The sequence below is a fragment of the Nipponia nippon genome, unplaced genomic scaffold (assembly GCF_047370975.1).
Source record: "Nipponia nippon isolate SJK-2023a ecotype South Korea unplaced genomic scaffold, ASM4737097v1 scaffold_14, whole genome shotgun sequence".
NCBI lineage: Eukaryota > Metazoa > Chordata > Aves > Pelecaniformes > Threskiornithidae > Nipponia > Nipponia nippon.
In genome coordinates, this window is record NW_028262330.1 from 13,680,279 (window position 1) to 13,700,218 (window position 19,940).

At 46.7% G+C, this 19,940-nt stretch overlaps 1 protein-coding gene and 1 long non-coding RNA gene across 6 annotated transcripts in view; both read right to left on the minus strand.

The window, feature by feature from the left end:
* Positions 1-19,940, minus strand: part of MAP2K4 (mitogen-activated protein kinase kinase 4) — a 104,870-nt gene that overhangs the window by 43,714 nt on the left and 41,216 nt on the right. For 3 of the 5 annotated variants that reach the window (XM_087751331.1, XM_087751334.1, XM_087751333.1), the window contains exon 3: positions 4,160-4,334. In XM_087751331.1, coding sequence (XP_087607457.1) covers positions 4,160-4,334 — 175 coding nt within the window. Of the gene's footprint in view, positions 1-4,159; positions 4,335-10,222; positions 10,319-18,905; positions 18,938-19,940 lie in introns of those variants that run through there. The other 2 variants (XM_087751330.1, XM_087751335.1) reach the window with 2 other exon arrangements.
* Positions 12,066-14,241, minus strand: LOC148056480 (uncharacterized). The gene is made up of 3 exons (XR_015703367.1): positions 14,120-14,241; positions 13,862-13,949; positions 12,066-13,498 (listed from the first exon to the last, which is right to left on the minus strand). It is a non-coding gene; the product is annotated as an uncharacterized LOC148056480 (long non-coding RNA).

The following is a 19,940-nucleotide window of genomic DNA, read 5'->3' on the forward strand; positions in this document are numbered from 1 at the left end:
AAATCCTCAAGAACATGAATAGGGGTTTTTTCAGTGCGAGGAAGACTGCAATGCCAGCTGACCCAGAGCGAACAGGGACTTTGCATCTCTAGGAAGATCTGAGAGAGGAAGGGACCTAATGAATAAGAGGATTGTCTTTTATTAAGATTTAGGAAACATAATACAACATTTTCCAGGGGCAAAAGTGAGAAAGGTTTTAATACAAATCCTCTGAGTTGGATTCCTCTTTCCTTTACCCTCTCCCCCTCCTCCTGATGGCTCTAGCAAAAGGCTCTCTATGGCAGAATGGGTAAGGGATGCCATAGCATCACACCGAAGACCATCACTCTCTGCCTCCGAAAGCTGCAGTCAGCAGCCTCACGGGCATGAGGTCCCTGCTCCTGCAGCCACTCCAGCCTGTTCCTGAAGAGGCACATAATATAATGTCTTTTTGTTATTTAAATAGATATTCATAGAGGCACAGAATGACAGAGGCTGAAGGAGAGGGAGGAGCAGGAGTGGGGACAGGAGCTCATCATCCGAGCCTCTCCCCAGCAACGCTCCGCCAGCCGAAGCCAGTGACACGACAAGGCTCATTTTCCTCCTTCACCTCCTTCACCGCTGAGCTGAGGCTCGAGCACAGATGAAAGCTTTCTGACTCATCCAGGGGCCTGGCAGCCCTGCCCTGGCAGCAGCTAGACACCCTCGTTAAAGGTGCCAGGATTACATCTGCCAGGATCCATACGTTGGGTGATGAGGCCAAAATGCATAAAAGGGAAAAATGAAAGAAAATGGTGCCTCCACCTGCAGATCTGAAGTTATTTCGGTGATATTTCAGCACTCAGAAATTATTTTCCTGCAGTGGTAAGATATATAGACAGGAGGTGTAGCAAAAAGGCTGTGCTCAAGGAGCTCGGGGTGCTCTGTGGCACCGGTGCCACACGCACCAAGTGGGGAGAAAGTGGAAGGCTAAGCTAAACCATACTTCAAGGAACGAAAGACTGTTCCTTGTGCAAAGGCACGACAGCCTAGAAGAAGCCAGAGGAAGGAGCTGGAAGCAGGATTTGAGTGTACGCTCTGGCAGCCGCATCTGCACAGGCTGAGAAGCGAGCAGGATGAGTGCCCAGAGGCACCAGGCTGCCTCGGTGCAACAGGAGGTGGGCTTGGCCAGAGACCACTCCATCACGGGGGAAAGAGCAAGGTTTCACCCCCGCTTTACAATATAACTGCAGCACGCCTGTAGAACAAAGAGGATTCAAATCTGTCCACGGCAGAAAGGGCTGACAAGCCACAAGGGCTGCAGCCTGCTGCTGCAAACAGGACTTGGCCCTTCCAGAAGTGGGGTAGGAAGATACCTGACTGTGCTGGAGACTTGCAGCAGTGGTAGTGGAAATTTGGGCGGTGGTGGAGAAGGACGGAGGAGCAGCTTGGGGAGGCCCCCGTACCAATTTTCTCTGCATCTAATTAGCAGTTTCTGGAGCCATCTCTGTGTTCAGTACAGAACAGCCAACAACTTTTGGCTTACGGCCTCCATAAAGCTATTTCCTACTGCTGAATGTCCTTCCAAGGATGATTTGCCTGCTGCACTGATGTTCCTCTTGGGGAAGCAAAGGAGAAGGACAGCAGCACCACCAAATAACCAGAGATGCTGGCTTCGCAATCCAGCTGGTTGCAGGGCAGTGTTCCCGAAGCCCCGCACACAGCGTGGTGCCACATCACGGAGCTGCAAGCAGGTGTCATTGAGATTGTAGCCAAGACCTCAAATCACGAGACTGACACATCTTCTTCTCAAACCACCATCCCCCTTCTAAACCTTCTCAACCTTCTCTTACAGAAGGGCATTATGCTGAAGGAGAAGGAAAAAAGTTGAGTTCCTGCCTGTAGAGCAAGGAGAGGCTGTGGGGAGCAGCTGGCTTCCCTGAAGGCCAGTGGGGAGCTGGGGCATCAGAAGGCAACAGCTCTGCAAGCTGTCGGGACACCACAGGCTTGAGGGAGACAGAGAGAGCAGGAGGTGGACACGGATGGCCCACAGGGCTGATTTAGATAGAGCAGCAGCAGGAAGATTAATGCACAACCTCAGCTGCCCCAAAAGCAACAGCAATCCGAGAAAGAAAAGGCTGAGTAGTTTGGGATGAACTCGTCGCTAGTCCACGCTCAGTCCTGTCCTGAAACCCCATCTCAAATAACTGCACCAGCCAAGCTGTGGAACAGCTGCTGCTACCTTGCAGACCTTGCTTACTGTTCCACCCGCAGGCCTTCCTTTGCTCCATTTCGTGTTTTATCCCCACCGGGACAAGCAGAACAGCCCCTTGCCGCTAACATTTTAGGAATGATGCAGTTGCCCAGACCCTCCAACCTTCCTTCTCCTGCAGGCCCAGCCGTGCCCGCCCAAAGGGAGTGGGTTCAGAGAAAAGAAGGTGGCACCATCCCAGCCCACAACTTTGACATTTCAAGTTTAGACACCGTAAAGCTATCAGGTTTTATTTGTTTAAAAGTGAGCCCCCAAGCCCAGCACCCCCCTGGGGCTCAGACCACGTCTCTTCCCGTTGCAAAGCCAGCTCAACGGGCTGTGCAATGTCATCTCCAACCTGCACCACAGACCCTCGACGCTGACAAGATTATCCTACGATGCCGAACATCCCCTGTGCAAACACAGTCTGGGACAACAGAATTTCTGTGCCTGCAGACGCGTCTCCTTCTCGGCGACGTTAGCTAACCCAACAAAGCGCTCTTCTCAGCACGGCTGTACCCGCTGCAGAGCTTTGGATAACAAAGCCACTCAGCTATAGGTATGCCTTTTTCTTACCCATGGCTATCACAATTATAGCAGCAAAAATATAGTTACTCAGGTCACACACCTTAGGTTTGAGAAGCTGGGGGTGCCCAGACATCATTTCACTACATCAGTGGTTTTCAACCTGTCATCTGCAAACTCCATCTACAAGTTCCACCAAAGGCAACTAAGAGAAACAAGCCTTTAGCTCCAGGCAGCCTCTAGCTCCACTGGAGACTTTTAGGGATTCAAAACCAGATTGAAACACCACTGCATGGTGATCCAAACCCCTGAGACCTGCCCAGTGATCCCACCACTGTGAGAGAAGTCAATATTTACTGGAGAAAATCAAAGGATGCTGGTTACTCCAGTAACCTGACACTAGAGACAAGCATGAACTATATTCACAGCAGCTAGAGCTGGGGCTGAGACATGTCTACCTGGCACGTGAGACCAGCAGGAGTGAACGTTTCCAGATCAGATCAGGGAATCTTCCAAAGAAGACAGAGAGAGTTGGAAAAGAAAGCAACACAGACTCCTACACAGCTCACTTCAACTCTTTCATGGGAGCCATGGGAGCACTTACAGATGATCTCATCAACAGAGTTAAAAGATGGATGTCATTAGCTAGCAGCCAGCAGCAAGCAAAGAAAAGGATGAGAGAGAGAGAGTGGCTGCTGCCCACCTCACCCAGCTCGATGGACAAGCAGCTCCTCAAAGATGCCCAGCGAGCAGCTCTGCTGCGGCAAGAAAAAGATTAGTCCGTATCGCCCAGCTGGGGAATGAGGCTGCATGTTGTTTCTGGTTTTAAGCTGAATTTTTGGGTAGCATAAGACAGAAAATGGGCAGCCCAGAAAACTGCTATACTTTCCATCTCCAGAGCAGGTCCAGCACGGTAAGCACAAAGCAAAGACACTCCATCATACATCAGCAAGAGCAAAACCCTCCCTAAAAGATGTCCACGCCATTCCAGCTCCTCCTGGTGAGGCTACACCATGGCACATGCTTACACAAAAAGCAAATTTTAAGTCACTACCTTATTTCACAAAGGATACCAAGAGCTATTAGATGTCAACTTGTGCCTACCACCAACCTAGGCTGTATCTGAACCAGTGACCCAGAGGTGAAAGGCCCATGCCCCATTATCAGTCTCCAGAGACATGTGGTCCCCTCAAAACAGCAAGTTCCTGATAGGCATTTGCAAAAGGGCACAAGCAATTATAAGAGCGTCACAAATCACTTGACAATATGCCCATTATATAACGCATTTTCAGCAAATAGCAGCCTTTACACTGGAAATAAATAGAAAAGAGCAGTAGATGGGTGCTAGATGGAAGAACATTAATTCTCCATCACATTTCATCCCTAATGGACTGAAGTACAAATGTAAGTATGGGCATCACCTACTTTAACTGCCATAATTTGCCCACTTGGTTTGTGGACCATTTTGTTGACAGAACCATAAGCGCCTCGTCCAATTTCTCCAAGGTCTTTCAAGTCCTCTGCTGTAAAATCCCAATGTTGTTCAGGGGAAATCTTCAATTTTCCTGATGATTCAATGCTGTGTGTTCTCAGTCTCTCTCTGTCAAAAATATTGGGAAGCAATTTTTCCACATTTTAAATAGTCTGTAAATGTCTCTTTTCAGCACTTGATTAAACATTAGAAGAGAGGGGTTCACAAAGGCTACAGCAACAATCTGACTCCATGAAGGATTTTGGTTGGGGTGGGGGGTGCAGGGGTGAGGGAAAATGTTAAATCAAAAATGACATACACTTGCCCACAGCTTCAATTAAGGATAAGTTTCTCCAGCTGCGGCATAAAATTCAATGTGTCTCATATAGTAGAGTCATTCTAATCACTCATTTATACAGTTCTTTCTATTTTGCACAAAATACATCAGGCTTCAAGCAGGATCTGGTAACATGCAGAACCGAGAGTCTGAAGAGCACTCCCCAGCCCCGTCTCCCCAGAGCTTCTGCTGCCCTACGCCACCTCGCTCCCAGCGACTCGCTCCCTTCTCGCTGGGTTTCTATGCAAAGCGGGCAAGGAATCAAGGGGACTTTAGAAAGAGTTTGCTCTTAACGGAAAACTGCAATTAATTTAAAAAAACAAAAACATTTTAGGTCATCATTTAATTTATTCAATACCAAATAAAGAGCCAATAATTCGTATTTATAAAAAACAAGACAAGTTGTATGTGACACATGAAAACAAAACCTGACTGTTCAAGTGTCTTTACCGAACACCTAAATGAATGTTCTCGGGCAAACGTTGCTCCTGCTGAAGCCACCAGGATTTGTCCAGGTAAGTGGCAGAACAATGCCCAAAACTGGTAGGACAGAAGAGTTCAACGGTGGTTTTAAGGTGCCCCCAATTACTCGTTCAAATGCAGCAATGCTCTCACTGAATTAGTAGGAAATGCACAAGTATTTTCAACACTTTTCATTTTAAAATGCCATGCAAATTTTCAGGTTTTCATTAATTAATTAGCTGAGTCGCACTTCTTGGGTTGTAAAGTAAGTAAAGTAAGTTTCCCACTTTCAAGTAGCATTAACAGCATTAAAGACAGTTCCCACTGCAGGGCACACCGATCTCGCGCAGATATTAAAGCAAACAACGGGTACTTCTGACCAACTCGCGTACGAGGGAGATTCTGTTCAACTCATCCCTCAGGCTGTGATCACTTCTCCTGGGCATTTGATCAAGCCACCACTCATTCGTCCAGGGTCTGGCCAAACGAGCAGAAAGTACATGAAGTTTTCGATCAAATGCATAAAGCTTATCGAGTTTATCAGCCAGCGGAATAAACACATTACGGCTGATTCCACGCTGATAAACGCAACCGTTTGTCAACCAGCAGCTGCAAACGCTACCCGGTTGGACGCGATGGTGGACCCACCCATGACCTCCACCAGGTTTTATTTGGAACCCAGGCTTTGCGAGGGCAATGAGGTCAGGTCCAAAGGTCAATTGCCTGGAGCAGCTATGGTTCAAATGGCTTCATCTGCTGCACTTCAGCTTCTCCGCGATGCTTTGGTTTAGCACTTTGTGGGCTTTGAGCAGCTGCACGTCCTGAACCCTTGACCCACTCGATGAAGAGCCTTGCTGAACACCTCCCCTCCCCGCTTCGGTGCTGTGCCTGCCCTCCTCTCTCCTGCTCTCGAGCCTACCTAGCTTGAGATTTTCAACCTGCCGCTCCCTATGGTGTCCCTCCGCTGCCCTTAGGAGTAATTCGGGGAACCTACCAATAGTGCTACAATATGGGACAGATGGGACGGAGGCAGCAGCCCGCGGAGGCAGAGGTGGCACCCCTTCATTAGCTCTACTGACAGATCGTGGAGTTTCTGTGCATACCAAAACACTGCACTGAGTGGGGCTCTCCATGGAATTTGCTTATTAAAAAGCAAGGAATGAAAATAAGGCAGTAAAATGACAAAAAAAAAAAAAAAAGAACAGAAGAAAAAAAGAAAAGAAAAATATGAAAAGAAAGGAAACATGACCTCTAGACTTGCCAGCTGTCTTGCAGGCAGCTTACATTGGAAGCTGCATGAATCCATTACTGTCTAACCGCTCGACCATCCTATTTTGTCAGCACCATAAAAATAGTTCTTCTTTTGATGGAAGCAGGGAGGTGACAGGCACGATGGCCAGGAGGCACCGGCGAACGGGCGTCTCCTGCCTGGCAGGAGGGAGCACGACCCCCCGAGAGCTGAATTGTGTTCAAAAGGCACGGAAAAAAAGGCAGAGGTATGACCAGGAGGGTAAACGTGAGATTTGATTTTCTGAGCAAACCCTTCCCCCATCTCGTTTCAAAACGATATTTCATATTGAAGTTCTCAGAGTTAAAAAATTTAAATGTTGACGTTGTTTATTCAAATAAAGCAATTAAACCCATCTCCACTTTTCCCTCTGTCTGGTTTTCTGCCCAGGAAACTTTGCTTTTCTTACCCTACATCAGAAGAGAAAGCAAATTTGAATGCATTATTTCGTTGTTACACAAGAAGCCTGTTTCTCCCCAGCTGTGGCGTGAAAGCAGATCTGTGCCATTGTTCCCGCAGCTGCAGGACGGGCGGCCGGAGCAGCCGGGACGACGCGAGCTGGGAAACTCCCGCTCCGCGGGTCTGCACCTAGTGCCTCGCAGCGGCGTTCTGGTGCGGAGCAGCGGAGCACCAGGGGCTTGGATCGAGATGTACCGTCACCGTCCACCCACAAAACCTCACGTGTCGGAGCTGGGCTTAGCTTCCATGATGTATTTATGATGCCATCTGCCTGTCCTGCAATCACAGGTCCTCCTTAGCTTTTTTCAAATACCCAGGGAAATGGTCAAATAAGCAAATGACAAGTTTGACGGAGTGACAGACACTTTCATATAGATTTTGCTCATTTAGCTGATTTGTCACATGTAAGCAATGCAGTTTTCCTTTAAGCAGCATGGCCTATCTTAAGAGTCAGTAACTGCAACACAATGATTACTTTTAGCATTAAAAAACTACGCTTTGTATTAGGAATTTTTCAGCATAAATCAAAATCCCAAGGGATTTCCATGCCAAGAGAGCAGCTCAAAGAATGCAAGTCTAGAACACAGACTCTCTGCATTGATATCAAACGGGAATTTTCTGATGTAAAACTGAGTGAGGCAATAAGAACAAAAAAATACTCAGTGCAGCACCTCTATTACTAGATTTGCACTGCTGCAGATATATGAGGATGTAAATCCACAGGGCAGCCGTGTCCCCAAAATATAAAAAAGCCTGCCTAAACCCTGCACTGCATCCTAGTGCGCTGGATACTACAACAGCTTGCTTCAGAAAACAGAAGGGTAAGCACACGGAACAGTGTCTAGCGCAGGTGAAAAGTCATTAATGCCCAGTCCCTGCTTCTGCAACCCACCAGCTTTCAGTCCCTGTGTTTAGTGCTTGTTAGTCTGCACGGATGGGGTCCGACATAAGCCTCCGCCTACCATTTCGGTTTTAAGCTGTGCAATCCGAATGTCTCTAAGGCTGGGAACTTTGGGCAAAACTGGGCATACATTCTCCAAATGATCAGGATGTCTAAAATGGACTTGTGGGGCTTAATGTATGACTTAAAAAAAAAAAAAAATAAATAGCTAAAGAGGGTGAGATACTCCTCAAACAGTTAAAAGTAGGATTTTCGAACGCGGCTTAGGGACCATAGCTCCTGTTGACTTGTCCAGCGCTTGAGCTTCCAACTCCCGTCTTGCTTTCGCAAAGTTTTAGAAGCAAAAAAAATAAAAAAGACGATAGGCTCAGGAGGTCGTTGCGATTACTGCATTTGAAAGGCACCAATGTATCGGTCTTACTGCAGATGGTTACTATGCTTGTCACAGCAGTTATTCCAGGGATTAGGAGCACCAAGCAAGACAACAACTCCTCCAAACAGTTGCCCTTTGTCAGAAATGAAAACGTTTCTGGGTCCAGCTTGGCAGGAGGCAGGCGGACGGCTGGCGCCAGGCACCGCAGCCGGGCCAAGGCCGGGGTCACACGCAGTCGGGACGGGAGGTTGCTCATTGCAAGCTTGGCGAGCTAGACCTGCGCGGGAAGGTCTGCCACGGCTAGAGGCCCACGAAACCTCCGGAGAAGAGCCACGGAGGCATCGGGAAGCTCTCAGCCAGGCTGTGTTAGTTCCCCGAGCCCTGCTGTTAGCACCGAACTGCAGGGATGCCAAAACTTTTTAAAACAAGCATTTCCTTGGCATGAAAGAGAAGGACCGTGGGGAGAAGCAGAGAAAAGTTGGTGGATTTTCTTAAGCAGAACTGGAAGTTATCAGACATGAAGCAAGGCCAGAAAGATGCTGTAGGTAGCTACCTAGCTCCTCGTTGTTTTACTTCGTTAAGAGTTCTGCAGGACCCAAAGAAATCCAAAAGTTGAGGTACTCGACATTACAGTTGACATGAATAAAACAAATCTGCAGAGATCTCTTAAGTACAGCTGGTTTGCCTGGATCTACACAAGCCTGCCTAGTGCGGGATTTTTCTAGGAAGTCTCTCATTAAAGCTCCTATTTACACTGTGGTCAATGAGAATATATTCTACTTCTCCACAAGTTTGCTAAAAGCTGCTCGACACGAGGGGACTTCAGAAACTGATTTGTGGTCAATCAGCCAAAGGAATGCTAAAACATAAATCCTAACAAAAAACCTTCCATGCAAACTGCGAGGTTTTAATAACACTGTGCACTGTTCGTAACTTTGGTGTAAAAACACAGCTTGCGACTTTGGCTAACACGTTTCCACCAAGGCTTTCAGACAGCCTAGAGAGGTTGTAATGCTTCTATTTCAATCTCTGTGTTACTTAGAAAACAGTTTTCAGACCCTGCAGGCTAACGCTAATGAAATAGCAACCCTGGTTTAAATTTCACTGGAGAAAGTCTCCGAAAGAAATTTTCTTTTTTATTCTAGAGGGCTGAAAATGTTCGCCCTCTCACAAATCTTTTGGATTCTCGCGAGAAGAAATTTCTGCTTCCCATAAGGTGATGGGCAATGGCGTCCCTGCAAGAGGTGCAGAACTAAATCGGTTTTGCTCTGATCCATATAAGCTGTCCTGGGGCTTAGCTACGTTTAAAAACAGATTCCTAGATGTGAAGAAGAGATACAGAAAACGTGTCAAAGGAAGGAAATTATTTAGTTTTGCCTCTTTTACCTATTCAGACTAAAAGCAAAAGCACACTCGCTCCCTTTCATCATGACCAAGTGGCAGAAATTCTCCCTAGCATTGCTCTGGCTTTCTATGCTCCTCCAAAACTTTAAAATAAAGATATTAACAAAGTGTGGAAGATTGCACAGCCCCTTCTACAGCCCTCAAGACTCGGTCCAGCACACTCTCAAGGCTGCAAAGAGTCTCCCTGACTTCAATGGGGTTTGGCTGAGGCTTTTAAAATGTCAATGTTTTGTATTAAGCTCCCCTGGTAAACTACTGAGTTACAATGGATTTTGATTAACCCTGCCCTTGACACGGGGGAAACCTCTCAATTCATCGTGGTGAAGCCTGTACCGAATTTAACTGAGCGCATTCATCTCACACTCATTTTGATTTGGAGGTGAGCCAGACTGCAGCACCTTCGCTGAACCCACCACGGCTGGGTATTCAAAGCTTACACCGGATCCAGGCATTTCCGAGTAATACTGGAAAGCCCTGAGCTAATTAATTTAAGTAACCTTTCTGAGAACGCTGACTCCTTTTCTGAAACATTACGTCTCCTGAGCCACGGTCAGCTACTCGAGAAAGAACAGAAAACAGAGACACGAGCACATCCATAAGAATCAACAAAAGAACCCGAATACATACTTTAAATAGTTTGCAAAATGATACTGAGGTGCAATATCTTTATCATTACACAAAAATCACTCAATGGAATGACACTATTTCTGAGACAAATTCCGTTACTTTAATAGATGCCATTTTTGCGGGTATGGAAAATATTTGACAATGGCTAACAGACAGTTAAGCTTACTGTAGCCTGCTGGAAAGTTTCTGGATGAGGTCCGCTTCTCTCCTTTTGAAAGTGAACGGGGCAATGTGATTACTACCCAGGGTTCCTTGTGTATCACTTCAGCCAGGAAAAGGTGTGAAAATGACAGGAAAACACGGTGCTGTTAGCACATGACACAATAACGTATAACACAACACTCAGCTAGTCACACTACCCACAAAGTGCTTAGCATAAGAAATTAGTGAGCGATAGATTTTTCTTCCAAATTTTGCCTAAGCAACCTCCCCTCATTGGGAGCAATACAGCATCTGATTATTTGAACTGTATTTTAACATATTAAATCATAAGCAATTTGTTTTCTTATAGTATTGGCAATTGTTCTTTCCAACTGTATTATTACTATGATTAGAAACATGAATAATCACATTCAACTTACTAACCAAACACCTATATGTTAGTGACATGCTGTTTCTCGAGGCACATTGACCGTCACTGCTCTGTCTTTCTTGTGGTCTCTAAAGCAGAATTTACTAAAAAAAATTTTTTTTTTTTTTTAAATCTAGCTTCCATCCTGAATCCACCAATCTAGGACTGGTGGTCTCTCCCAGGTGGCCTTGTCGTTCACCTCATCCCCTCTCTTAATGAATAAAGTTTGCACAACTTGAACAACTACATCCTTTCTTATCACCTCCAGAGCCACACAACTGACAGCTAAATGAAGGTGAATTACCACTCTATTACGAGACTTCTCTAAGAACAAAAATCAGGTTCTGGATCTCCAAGTCCCTCAGGCTGTCCAGCTTTGGAAATCCCCTTCCCCTATACAAGGGCCTGATATCTCAGAAGGGTTCCAGTAGCTCAGGCAAGATGCGCTCCTGCTAAGCACTTTGTGGAGGGCACACGGAAAACAAGCACTCAAGTACTTGTACAAATGACCAACTTAGCTATCTACAAATGGCCAGCAATGCAAACTCAAGGTTTTGCTCAGCACCTTGTTGGAAACACTCGACAGAGGTAGATAATGAGCACTGTTATTTCAACTGCAGGAAACTGTTCCAGCTACTCTAACAAGCGATTTTTCTATTTCAAACTTCTGTATGTCATAAAATTCCAGCCCTAGTCTGGGAAAGCTAAAAGCTCTCCAACTTCTCCTTCGGGATTTATTTTCTATTTGAAATTAAAAAAAAAATTTGGGCTGCATCACAGCCTGAAATAACCTGAAATGCAGTGCCAAGAATGTACCTGGCAGTATTTTTCTTTCTGTGGCAGACAAGGACAGACGAGAGACAAAGAAATCACCTAACTGCAAGACAGCGATTGCTTCTTCGGAGAGATGCAGCTACCAAAAATGTGGTAACAAAAAAGAGAGCTCATAACAAGACTAAGTAGACCAAATGTGAATTGTATTTTAAAAGTGCCCCTCCTCTAAGAAATAAGACTCCTACAGACCCGTGAAAGCAATTGCCTGCTGAAGGTCCCCATGCTCCACAGTCCAGTAGGATGGCGAGATTTTAAATGTTGGCCTCCTCCGAGATGGCTGCATGGGGCACAGTTTTCTTCACTGACTCTCAGGAGCCAAGAGGTAATTTTCTGTAAGCTCTGTAAGGATGCTTACAGAAAATTAAGTATGCTGTAAGGAGTTCGGCCAATGGTCCCAGAGAATCACCTTTCCCATCTTTCACTGGTATGAAATACCCACCTAGAACATCAGAGAGACAAAACAAACCCAGCTGGATTACAGAGAAGCCCCCACACTCCGCAGGGAAAACAACCGCCTTCACGCTGCGGTAGCAAGAGGTATTTGAAACAATCACTTTCAGCTGATCCGCACGTGTCTCTGCAAAGGCATCAGTTATGCCGGGCATGAAGGACCAATTGCTCATCCAGGTTTATTCCAAGCATATTTTACAAAGGAGTGAATTAAAACAGGCTCAAAGAGAAGACCATTTACGGTCGCCATAATCCACTGCAGACTGGCTTGGCCATTTGCTCTCACTTTTCTGATGTTTCCCAAAATGGAGGGACCTTCATGATGGGAGGCAAGAACATCCACCTGAGTCTCAAAGATGATGTCTGTAGTTTTCACCGATATAATATACCATGAATCCAGTTCATCTAAGTCCTTTTCAGAAGTCAGTTCCTCAAACAAGCAGAATGTCAAAACCAGTTCAGCCCTGCAGGCCAGCCCCCACCTCCATCACGTCCATCCAATCCACCACAACGTCCTTTCCATGAGCTCTTTGTACAGCAGCTGTTTTTCCTGGGTACGTCCTGTTCATTTAATCCAGATGTCCTCCACGGTACACGCTGAAAGTCACTCATTTATGCAAAGGACAAAAACAGAAGCTGTTGACGATGACATGTGGAGTCAAAACAGTCTCCGAATCCACAGACTTTCCTCTTTACTCTCCATTTCTGCATGTGTACAGAAGACAAAAGGGATGATTGATAATCCTTCAGTTTGAACCCACAAAGCAGAAGAGTCGTCTCACTTCTCCGTAGCCAGGGTAAAATGCAAGATATTTTACGACAAGATGGTGATTAATCTCTGAAGAGATAAAGGATGTACTCTTGAAATGTGGTCTGATTCTGAGTACGCAGAATAGCCATAAGCAAAGTTTATTCCTACAGCTAGCAATGGCAGCTGTTTATTGGGGTTTCCTGCAGGAATGTGGTTTGCAAGGTCAACATCTGGAAAGGTAGGGTTCGAGTCCAACTTAAATCACAGATATGAATAGTGGTAGTCCATATGTAAAATCCTTTCTAACATTTCTGTATGTCACACAACCAGAAAAAAAATGTCTGCGCCTGACCATCTCAGATTAATTGGAGTCCAACAGTGACAGCCACTTAGGGTGAGAAACCAGATACCCCATCTGTACAATACAGCGGAGACCACTCCTATACACAGCCACCAAGCTCAGATCAATGTGTAAGCGATATCCTACTTTGTTACTTGTAAATAATTATCGAACAATATATTTACCAAAAAAAAAATGGGCAGAGACCAAACCTGTGTGTGCACACATATATACATATATATTTAGAGACGTTACATATAATAATCTGCTTCATCCCATTTTCCTCTCCAAACACCAGCAGGTTTTGCATATTAAGCTTGCGATTACTGTATTTGCCCAAGAAGGAGGGGATGTAGGCTCTCTTCAGCCTCAGGACTTCATCCATGTTCCAGCACCGGTCCCTAAGACGTACAGGATGGGACACCTATTGCCCCTGTTGACCTTGGATCGATCCTCAGCTCAGAAAGCCAGATTCATGGGTCTGGAAGAAAAGAAGCTAAAGGAGAAAGACCAAGAGGGCAGTTCATGCTCTCAGATGTTATATAAAGATGAGCAACAGCATCTCCTGCTTCCTGAATAAATTTTAACTGAAATCAGTGCTGTCTGGTATCTTTTCAGAGCATGCCTTACAAACTGGTGAGTTCAGATATGGGGATGCTTACTTTCCCCTCTTGGGCAGGACAGCAGCGATGTGCACAGCTCAACAGATCCCTGGGGCACCCTGGGACCCAGATAACACACAGGTATCACACGGTATTTTTGATCAAAAAGCTCAAGTCCCAAAGACTGCTCATCGCCAGAGGGAGGAAGGGAGAAATTGTGGCAACTCCCAGTTCCCAAATGGAATTCTGGATCTCACCTGCACTTCTTAATCACAAAACGTTGCTGTTGAATGTAGATAATCAGTCCATCTGAAGGCTCAGAGATGGCAATGCATCGCACCTTCTCTATGAAGTATGAAATATATGTTTTAGAATGGCTTACAGAATTTACCAGATAAAATGGTAAAGCACAGACACGTAGGTCTTAAAGTACTCTGAAAAATACACTGACAGATTCAAATGTTATTGAAAAGTCCAACATGAATGGAGCTGTGGTCTCCCATTTTCTCTCTTACCCTCCGGAAAAGATGAGGGTATTTTGCTGTCCTGAATGCTTTTAAAATCTCCACGTACCAAGGTTTACAACCAGTTTGCATATAAGCATGTACGCTGCTATCCTTGCTAGGGGATGCAGCACCTAGAAATAAAGGAAAGGAAAAAAAGGAGAGAAAATCGTGCTTCTGTTATCACAGCAGTACGAAGGGAACGGAAGAGCTGATACCGACTCTGAAACGACTTGACCTACTTTCATTTCTCTTAAATAAGCACTGCAGTAGTTACATCTTCGTGCGAATTACGCAGCTCTGCCAGGGCCAGATGTGTCCCTGCTGATGTGTGAAGAGGGCTGTAACTCAGGAATCCCCGGGGCCTACTGAGCACTAAGGCGACGGCTCTGCTCCTGCCAGGCCCGGCGCCGCCTCTCAACCACCGGGACACAAGCAGCAGAATGAAACAGAACCAGAATTCTGCAACCACACCAAACCCTCCATAGTCTGAAACCTTGAGCTGCTTTCAAACAAAAGCAGCACCGTCCCCCATCTCAAGCACAGCACGGAGACTGGGAGAAATCTCCAACTCTCCAATGGTCAGGACGACAGACATTTCTCACACAGCCTTCCTCATTAGACCACACAAACTATTGCTGAAGTGTTGACCATGTTGACCCAAGTTTATAAACCTGATCTTCTTAAATCAAGTTGACTAAGCAAGAAACACGGTCACCCCCCGTCTCTTCTCCAGGCTCTGGAGCATGACAGGCACCTCCAAAGCAGGAGCTGGGTCCTGAGCAGACTGCAGGCACCTGGCTTTTGCCATGAGCATTCTCGCTTTTAGAAGGGGAAAAAAAAAAAAAAAAAAGACCTTAATGCAGCATGTTCAGTCAAAATCTCACACTAACTTTGGCAGCACCTTTTCTGGAAAGGCAATCTACTTTAGGTCTGAGATACTGAGCATGCGTGTTTTACAAACCGCATCACCTCTTTGTCATCTAGGCCAGAGATCACTGGCCAAATAAATTTGTAAACTTCTGGAAGAAACAGGAAGGTTAAATACAAGACAAAACTCATCAATTTACCAAGAAAGCTCCTAAAAAAATGTTTAAGAAACACTGCTCTAGCATTTAAGCTATGGTGATGTTCGTATTAAAAGTGAAAGCCTGTTTTCCATAGACTCACTCAAGCATTTAAATGTATTTGCTGAGTCCTTGGAGATACCCATTTTACTTGTGCTTATTTGAAAATACAAACAAGTTTCATAGTGATTAAATTCAGATACCACAACTTTCAGGAAATGTTGCAGAACAGTCACAGAAAAAAATTCCCATTCTTAGCTGGCACCTTTTACACTGCAACCTATCTCTAAGGCTTCCAGGCACCACAGCCTGCGATGGGAAGGTATCATGCGGCAGAAAGGTATCAGAAATCAGCAACAATAAAGAAGTGAAATGGCTGTGACAGAAATGGGGAACGGACAGAGAAATATTTACAGGAAAACTCACATAAGTAACATGCCAATTTAAAATATTCCACTTTGGTTTTTAATATGTTTTTAGACAAATGGTAGTAACTCTCATGGGTTATTTCCCAGTGAACTCAGCCAGCTGTAGGCTGTGCAGCTAGAGAGCCTGAAACCACATGCCAGAAAGGTTTGGAAAAGCGTAAGAGGAGACTAAAAGAGAAGCAGACACTTGAGAAAGACTTTGGGACAGCCAGAAAAATCCTTTCCAGGAATAATAACAGTCCCTGAACTATACAGAAAAAAAGGAAGCAGCGGAGTCTGACGTGCAACTGGACCTCCATTTGCTTTTAAGGAATCCAACCCCGAAGGTCTATTAAACAAACATCTGCCAACACACTCTTGGGACGTCTACCTGGAAAGCGTGTGACTCTCCCAAGTGTCACAAGGAGAAGGTGGTCCACACGGAGCACCTCAGGAAGCTTAAGCCACAATGAATCCATGAAGACACCCACATGCTACAGGGAGGCTAGAGAGTCCAAAAGGCCACCAGACAGTTCAGAAGCTGGGTTTGTGAGCATTCAAAGGGGACATCTCATTTTGTCACCTGTCCAGAACAGACTGCAATGCTCTGGTGTTCAAGTTCAGAGACGGCACCTCTGACAGTCAAGAGACTTCCCAGCTAGCAGCCAGGATACTGCAGCAGCAACGTGCTGTGAACCAGATGCCAAACAAAATTCTTTGTGCATGCTCATTTCTTAGCAAGCGGATCTAAATTCTGCAGTCTGAAGTCAAGATCAAGGCATCGCTGCACCAGAAGGGTACAACACCCTCCAGAGAGCCGAAACACTCATCTACAGCCAACCGAACAACTTGGTTCAATGGATGCCAGCGATGGCCAGCACAACAGACAGCTGCCAGGCAAACCTGCCATGCACAGCTACACAGCCACATCTCACCACATCATTCCCGTGTTAGCGTTATCTAAAGCTCCTTTCAGCAAAGGCCACCAGCTGCAAGTTGCTCTGTAGAGCTTACACATAGATAATTGAGTAATCTAATTTTGTTTGTGACCTAAATCCTACTTGGACACAAAATAGATGAGGTAAAAGGTGGGATGCTTTTCAATCGGTTGGAAATAGCAATTGAAAAACAGCGGGTCAGAAATTTAAGAGCTCACCCTGACCATGGCTTGTGTCCTCCAGCCTCTGCAACGTCTGCTGCAGGGAAAACAAAGTTAGCATTTGTTAATCTGGTCTAAGTCAGAAATACAGTCTGAACTCATGAGAACCGTGGGCTCAGCTGACAGCTCCCCACAGCCTCCAGTGTCAGCCAGCCTGCGGAGCGCGGCAATCCCCCACAGCCTTGCTGACTCTGACCAGGTGCAAGCAGGAGCGTACGCTTCCCTGGACTGGGGCATCAGCTGTCAGTGAAACACCTACATCTTCTCTAGACTGCACCCTTTCCAGCAAGAGTTTTACTCCACAAATACTCTATATAATTCAGGCTCTACTCTGCCTTTACCCTGTATGTAAAATTACATGTAAAATTATACATATCACTGTGCTAGATACCCTACGGACAGGCTGGGTAGTATGCCATAACTAGACAAAATCTCTCTCTGCACTTATAGAGTTGGTGGTAGCAGTCACGGCTGAACTGAACAAGATGCGCGTCCTCCGTAGCTCCATCACTCACACGCAGCCACAGAGCCAGGACGGACCTTCCTTACGACGCCCTGCCTTGCTCCCTGCTGCTCAAAACATCATCCTGGGGCTCTGCCCACCTGCCCCACGGGATCTGTGCAGGAAAGCGCCTTTTAGGTGCCATAAGGGATGTCTCAGCCCTCAGCATCAGCAGGAGCGCAGATTTCAGAGAGCCATAGTCCAAATTCTAGCAACTAGAAAAGCACCTCCAGTTTCTAATCTCATTCAGAGCCACCCTGAGTCAGTCTCCTATTTAAAGGTCACTTCAAAGCCCCCTGATTTTAACACGTTCCAATTCAGAAAATATTTAGGGCAAAACCCTAGCAGCACAGGAGACGTAAAGGGTTTTGCCACTGGCTCCAGTCTGAGCAGTTGCAGCCTCTGCTCTGCTGTCTTCTCCTCGCTTGGCTTCCTGGTCATCTGTGACAAAGGTGACCTCCTTCAAGACATCCCAACACAGCTGGTAGCGGATGTACTGGGAAGGGTGAAGAAGGGAGGTGTCCTGGGCAGGGCCTCGGGGTGCCGTGAGCTGGGCAGGGACAGGGCAGGAGCAGCAGGGCCATGCCACCCGCTGCCACTCGGCCACCGCAGCCCTCACCAGCTCTCAGCTCCAAGGCCATCACGGAGATGGCACAGCAAAGCTCAGAGGTCCCAACCACTCACCGGCTCCTCCTGCTCCCACACGTGGCCTTGCGTTCCTACGCCCTGGCACCCACCTCCTCCGCTCCCTGCGCACCCCCGGCAGCACACTCGTACATCCTGGAGGGATGCAGCCCTGACCTGAGACCCAAACCGTAAGACATGACTCAGCCACCGCAGATGGGAAAGAAAACACAAGAGGGGACAGGAAAAAGATTTGGGAACCCATGTCCCAACTTTCTATATTCAGTAGTGTTTAATCTATGCTCTCTCTCCCTGGAAACAGTATTCCAGAGGACAGCCTATCTATTAACAAAAAGCTTCTACCCATGAAAGCAGTGAAGCTCTGGGAACAGCCTCCGGGCAGGAGCGCAGCGGGCGCGATGCTCGCCGGGCTAGAGGGTATTCCGTGCCACGGGATGTAAGGCAACCGGGAAGCACTGGTCAGTCTTAATAATGTCGTATTTTGCAATTGGGATTCCACGGCCTTTGAAATCATTGCTCCAGATAACATGCCGCTAAAACCAAGGAAATAGCATGACTGAATGGAGTCAGAAGTCATGCACGGATCACCTGGGAAACCTCCCTCTGGAATCCACACTGAGTCCCCTCCAGCCCACGTGTGCACCACCCCTGGCTTACAGAGATTCCCAAAATGGTTTCCTCCACACTCCCCAACTTCTTTTCCAACACTCCCGAGACCTCTCAGACTGAGAAACGAACTGTAAAACAAAAGCCGAATCACACCTTGACGGGGTACGTGGGGTCTGTACCCATTTTACCAGGGTACAGAGCTTCGGCGCTGAGGCATAGCTACACCCAATATCCTGAAATTTCCAAGGCCACCTCTGGCACGACGTGCCTTCCCTCCTCAGCAGCAGTGTCTTTGCTCCGGTGATGCAGTTTACGCAGAGGTTTCCTCCCTCCTAACACATGCATGGGCACAAGGAGCTCCATTTGCTCCTTTGCTTTCTGTCTACGTAGCAAGAAACCACATTCTTACCTGAACATCCACCAATCCAGCCTGATCAGTTCCCCGACCAAAACCTGTTAATCAAGCAAAATACAGCTAATAGGCAATTTACATCTCATAGCAGCTGCAGGACACGGCTGGCTGCCTCCTTTCGCGCCCCAGCCAGAGCTCGGCACAGGCAACGGGCATTTGATGACAGGACCCTCTGCCCTCCTGGAGGCAGGAGCAATGGGACACCTCCGGATCGGTGGATCCAAGTCACAGAAACCCAAATTTCATGTGAGAAATTGACCTCTCTGTATCTTCAGATCCACCCATCTGGACCAACAGGGTCTGCACAGGGAAATCCCCAGCAGCATCGAGCCAGCGCTCATCTCGGGAGGGCACCGAGGCCACTCTGCTCCATCAGGCTGGGGAGGAGAAGTGATTCAGTGAACAGAAACAGACCTTGCATCAGGAACGCATCCGGGCCAGGAGGTCTGGAATATCCAATTCAAATCTGAAGTCTAGAGAGGTTTCTAGACAACAGAGGAAAAAACATTTCAGCCTCTCCAGGAAGCAGGCGGGAAATGCAGAGACATCACCGTGATGCACCAGCTGCAACACAAACACTTGAGAGAAGCGTGCAACCATGAGATGTGAACATTGCTTTTGAGGAACAGCATCCGCTATGGACAACACAAAGGATGGGAGGATGAATTAGCTGTACCCAAGCTTAGTCAGCCTCAATGCAGAGAAAGCAATCCAACCAACAGCACCCACCTCTTTCAAATAGAAATGGCTAGTACAGCTTGTAGCCTCCCAAGAAAGCTTTAGCACAGACACATCACCATCATTTTTGACACCTGAACAGCTATCATATCCAACCCGAGACACTTCAGAACCAGTTACACCATTAACCAGCCCAGGATCCAACCCCTGCCAACAACTGCAACTCCCACGAAGACAGAGCAGCACCTTCTTAACGGACAACGTTGACAGTTAAGATGTCACTGACTAACAACGAAAGCTCTACTGTGCTAGACAGGAGCCACCGTGACTTCCAGTGAATCCAAGACAGAAATC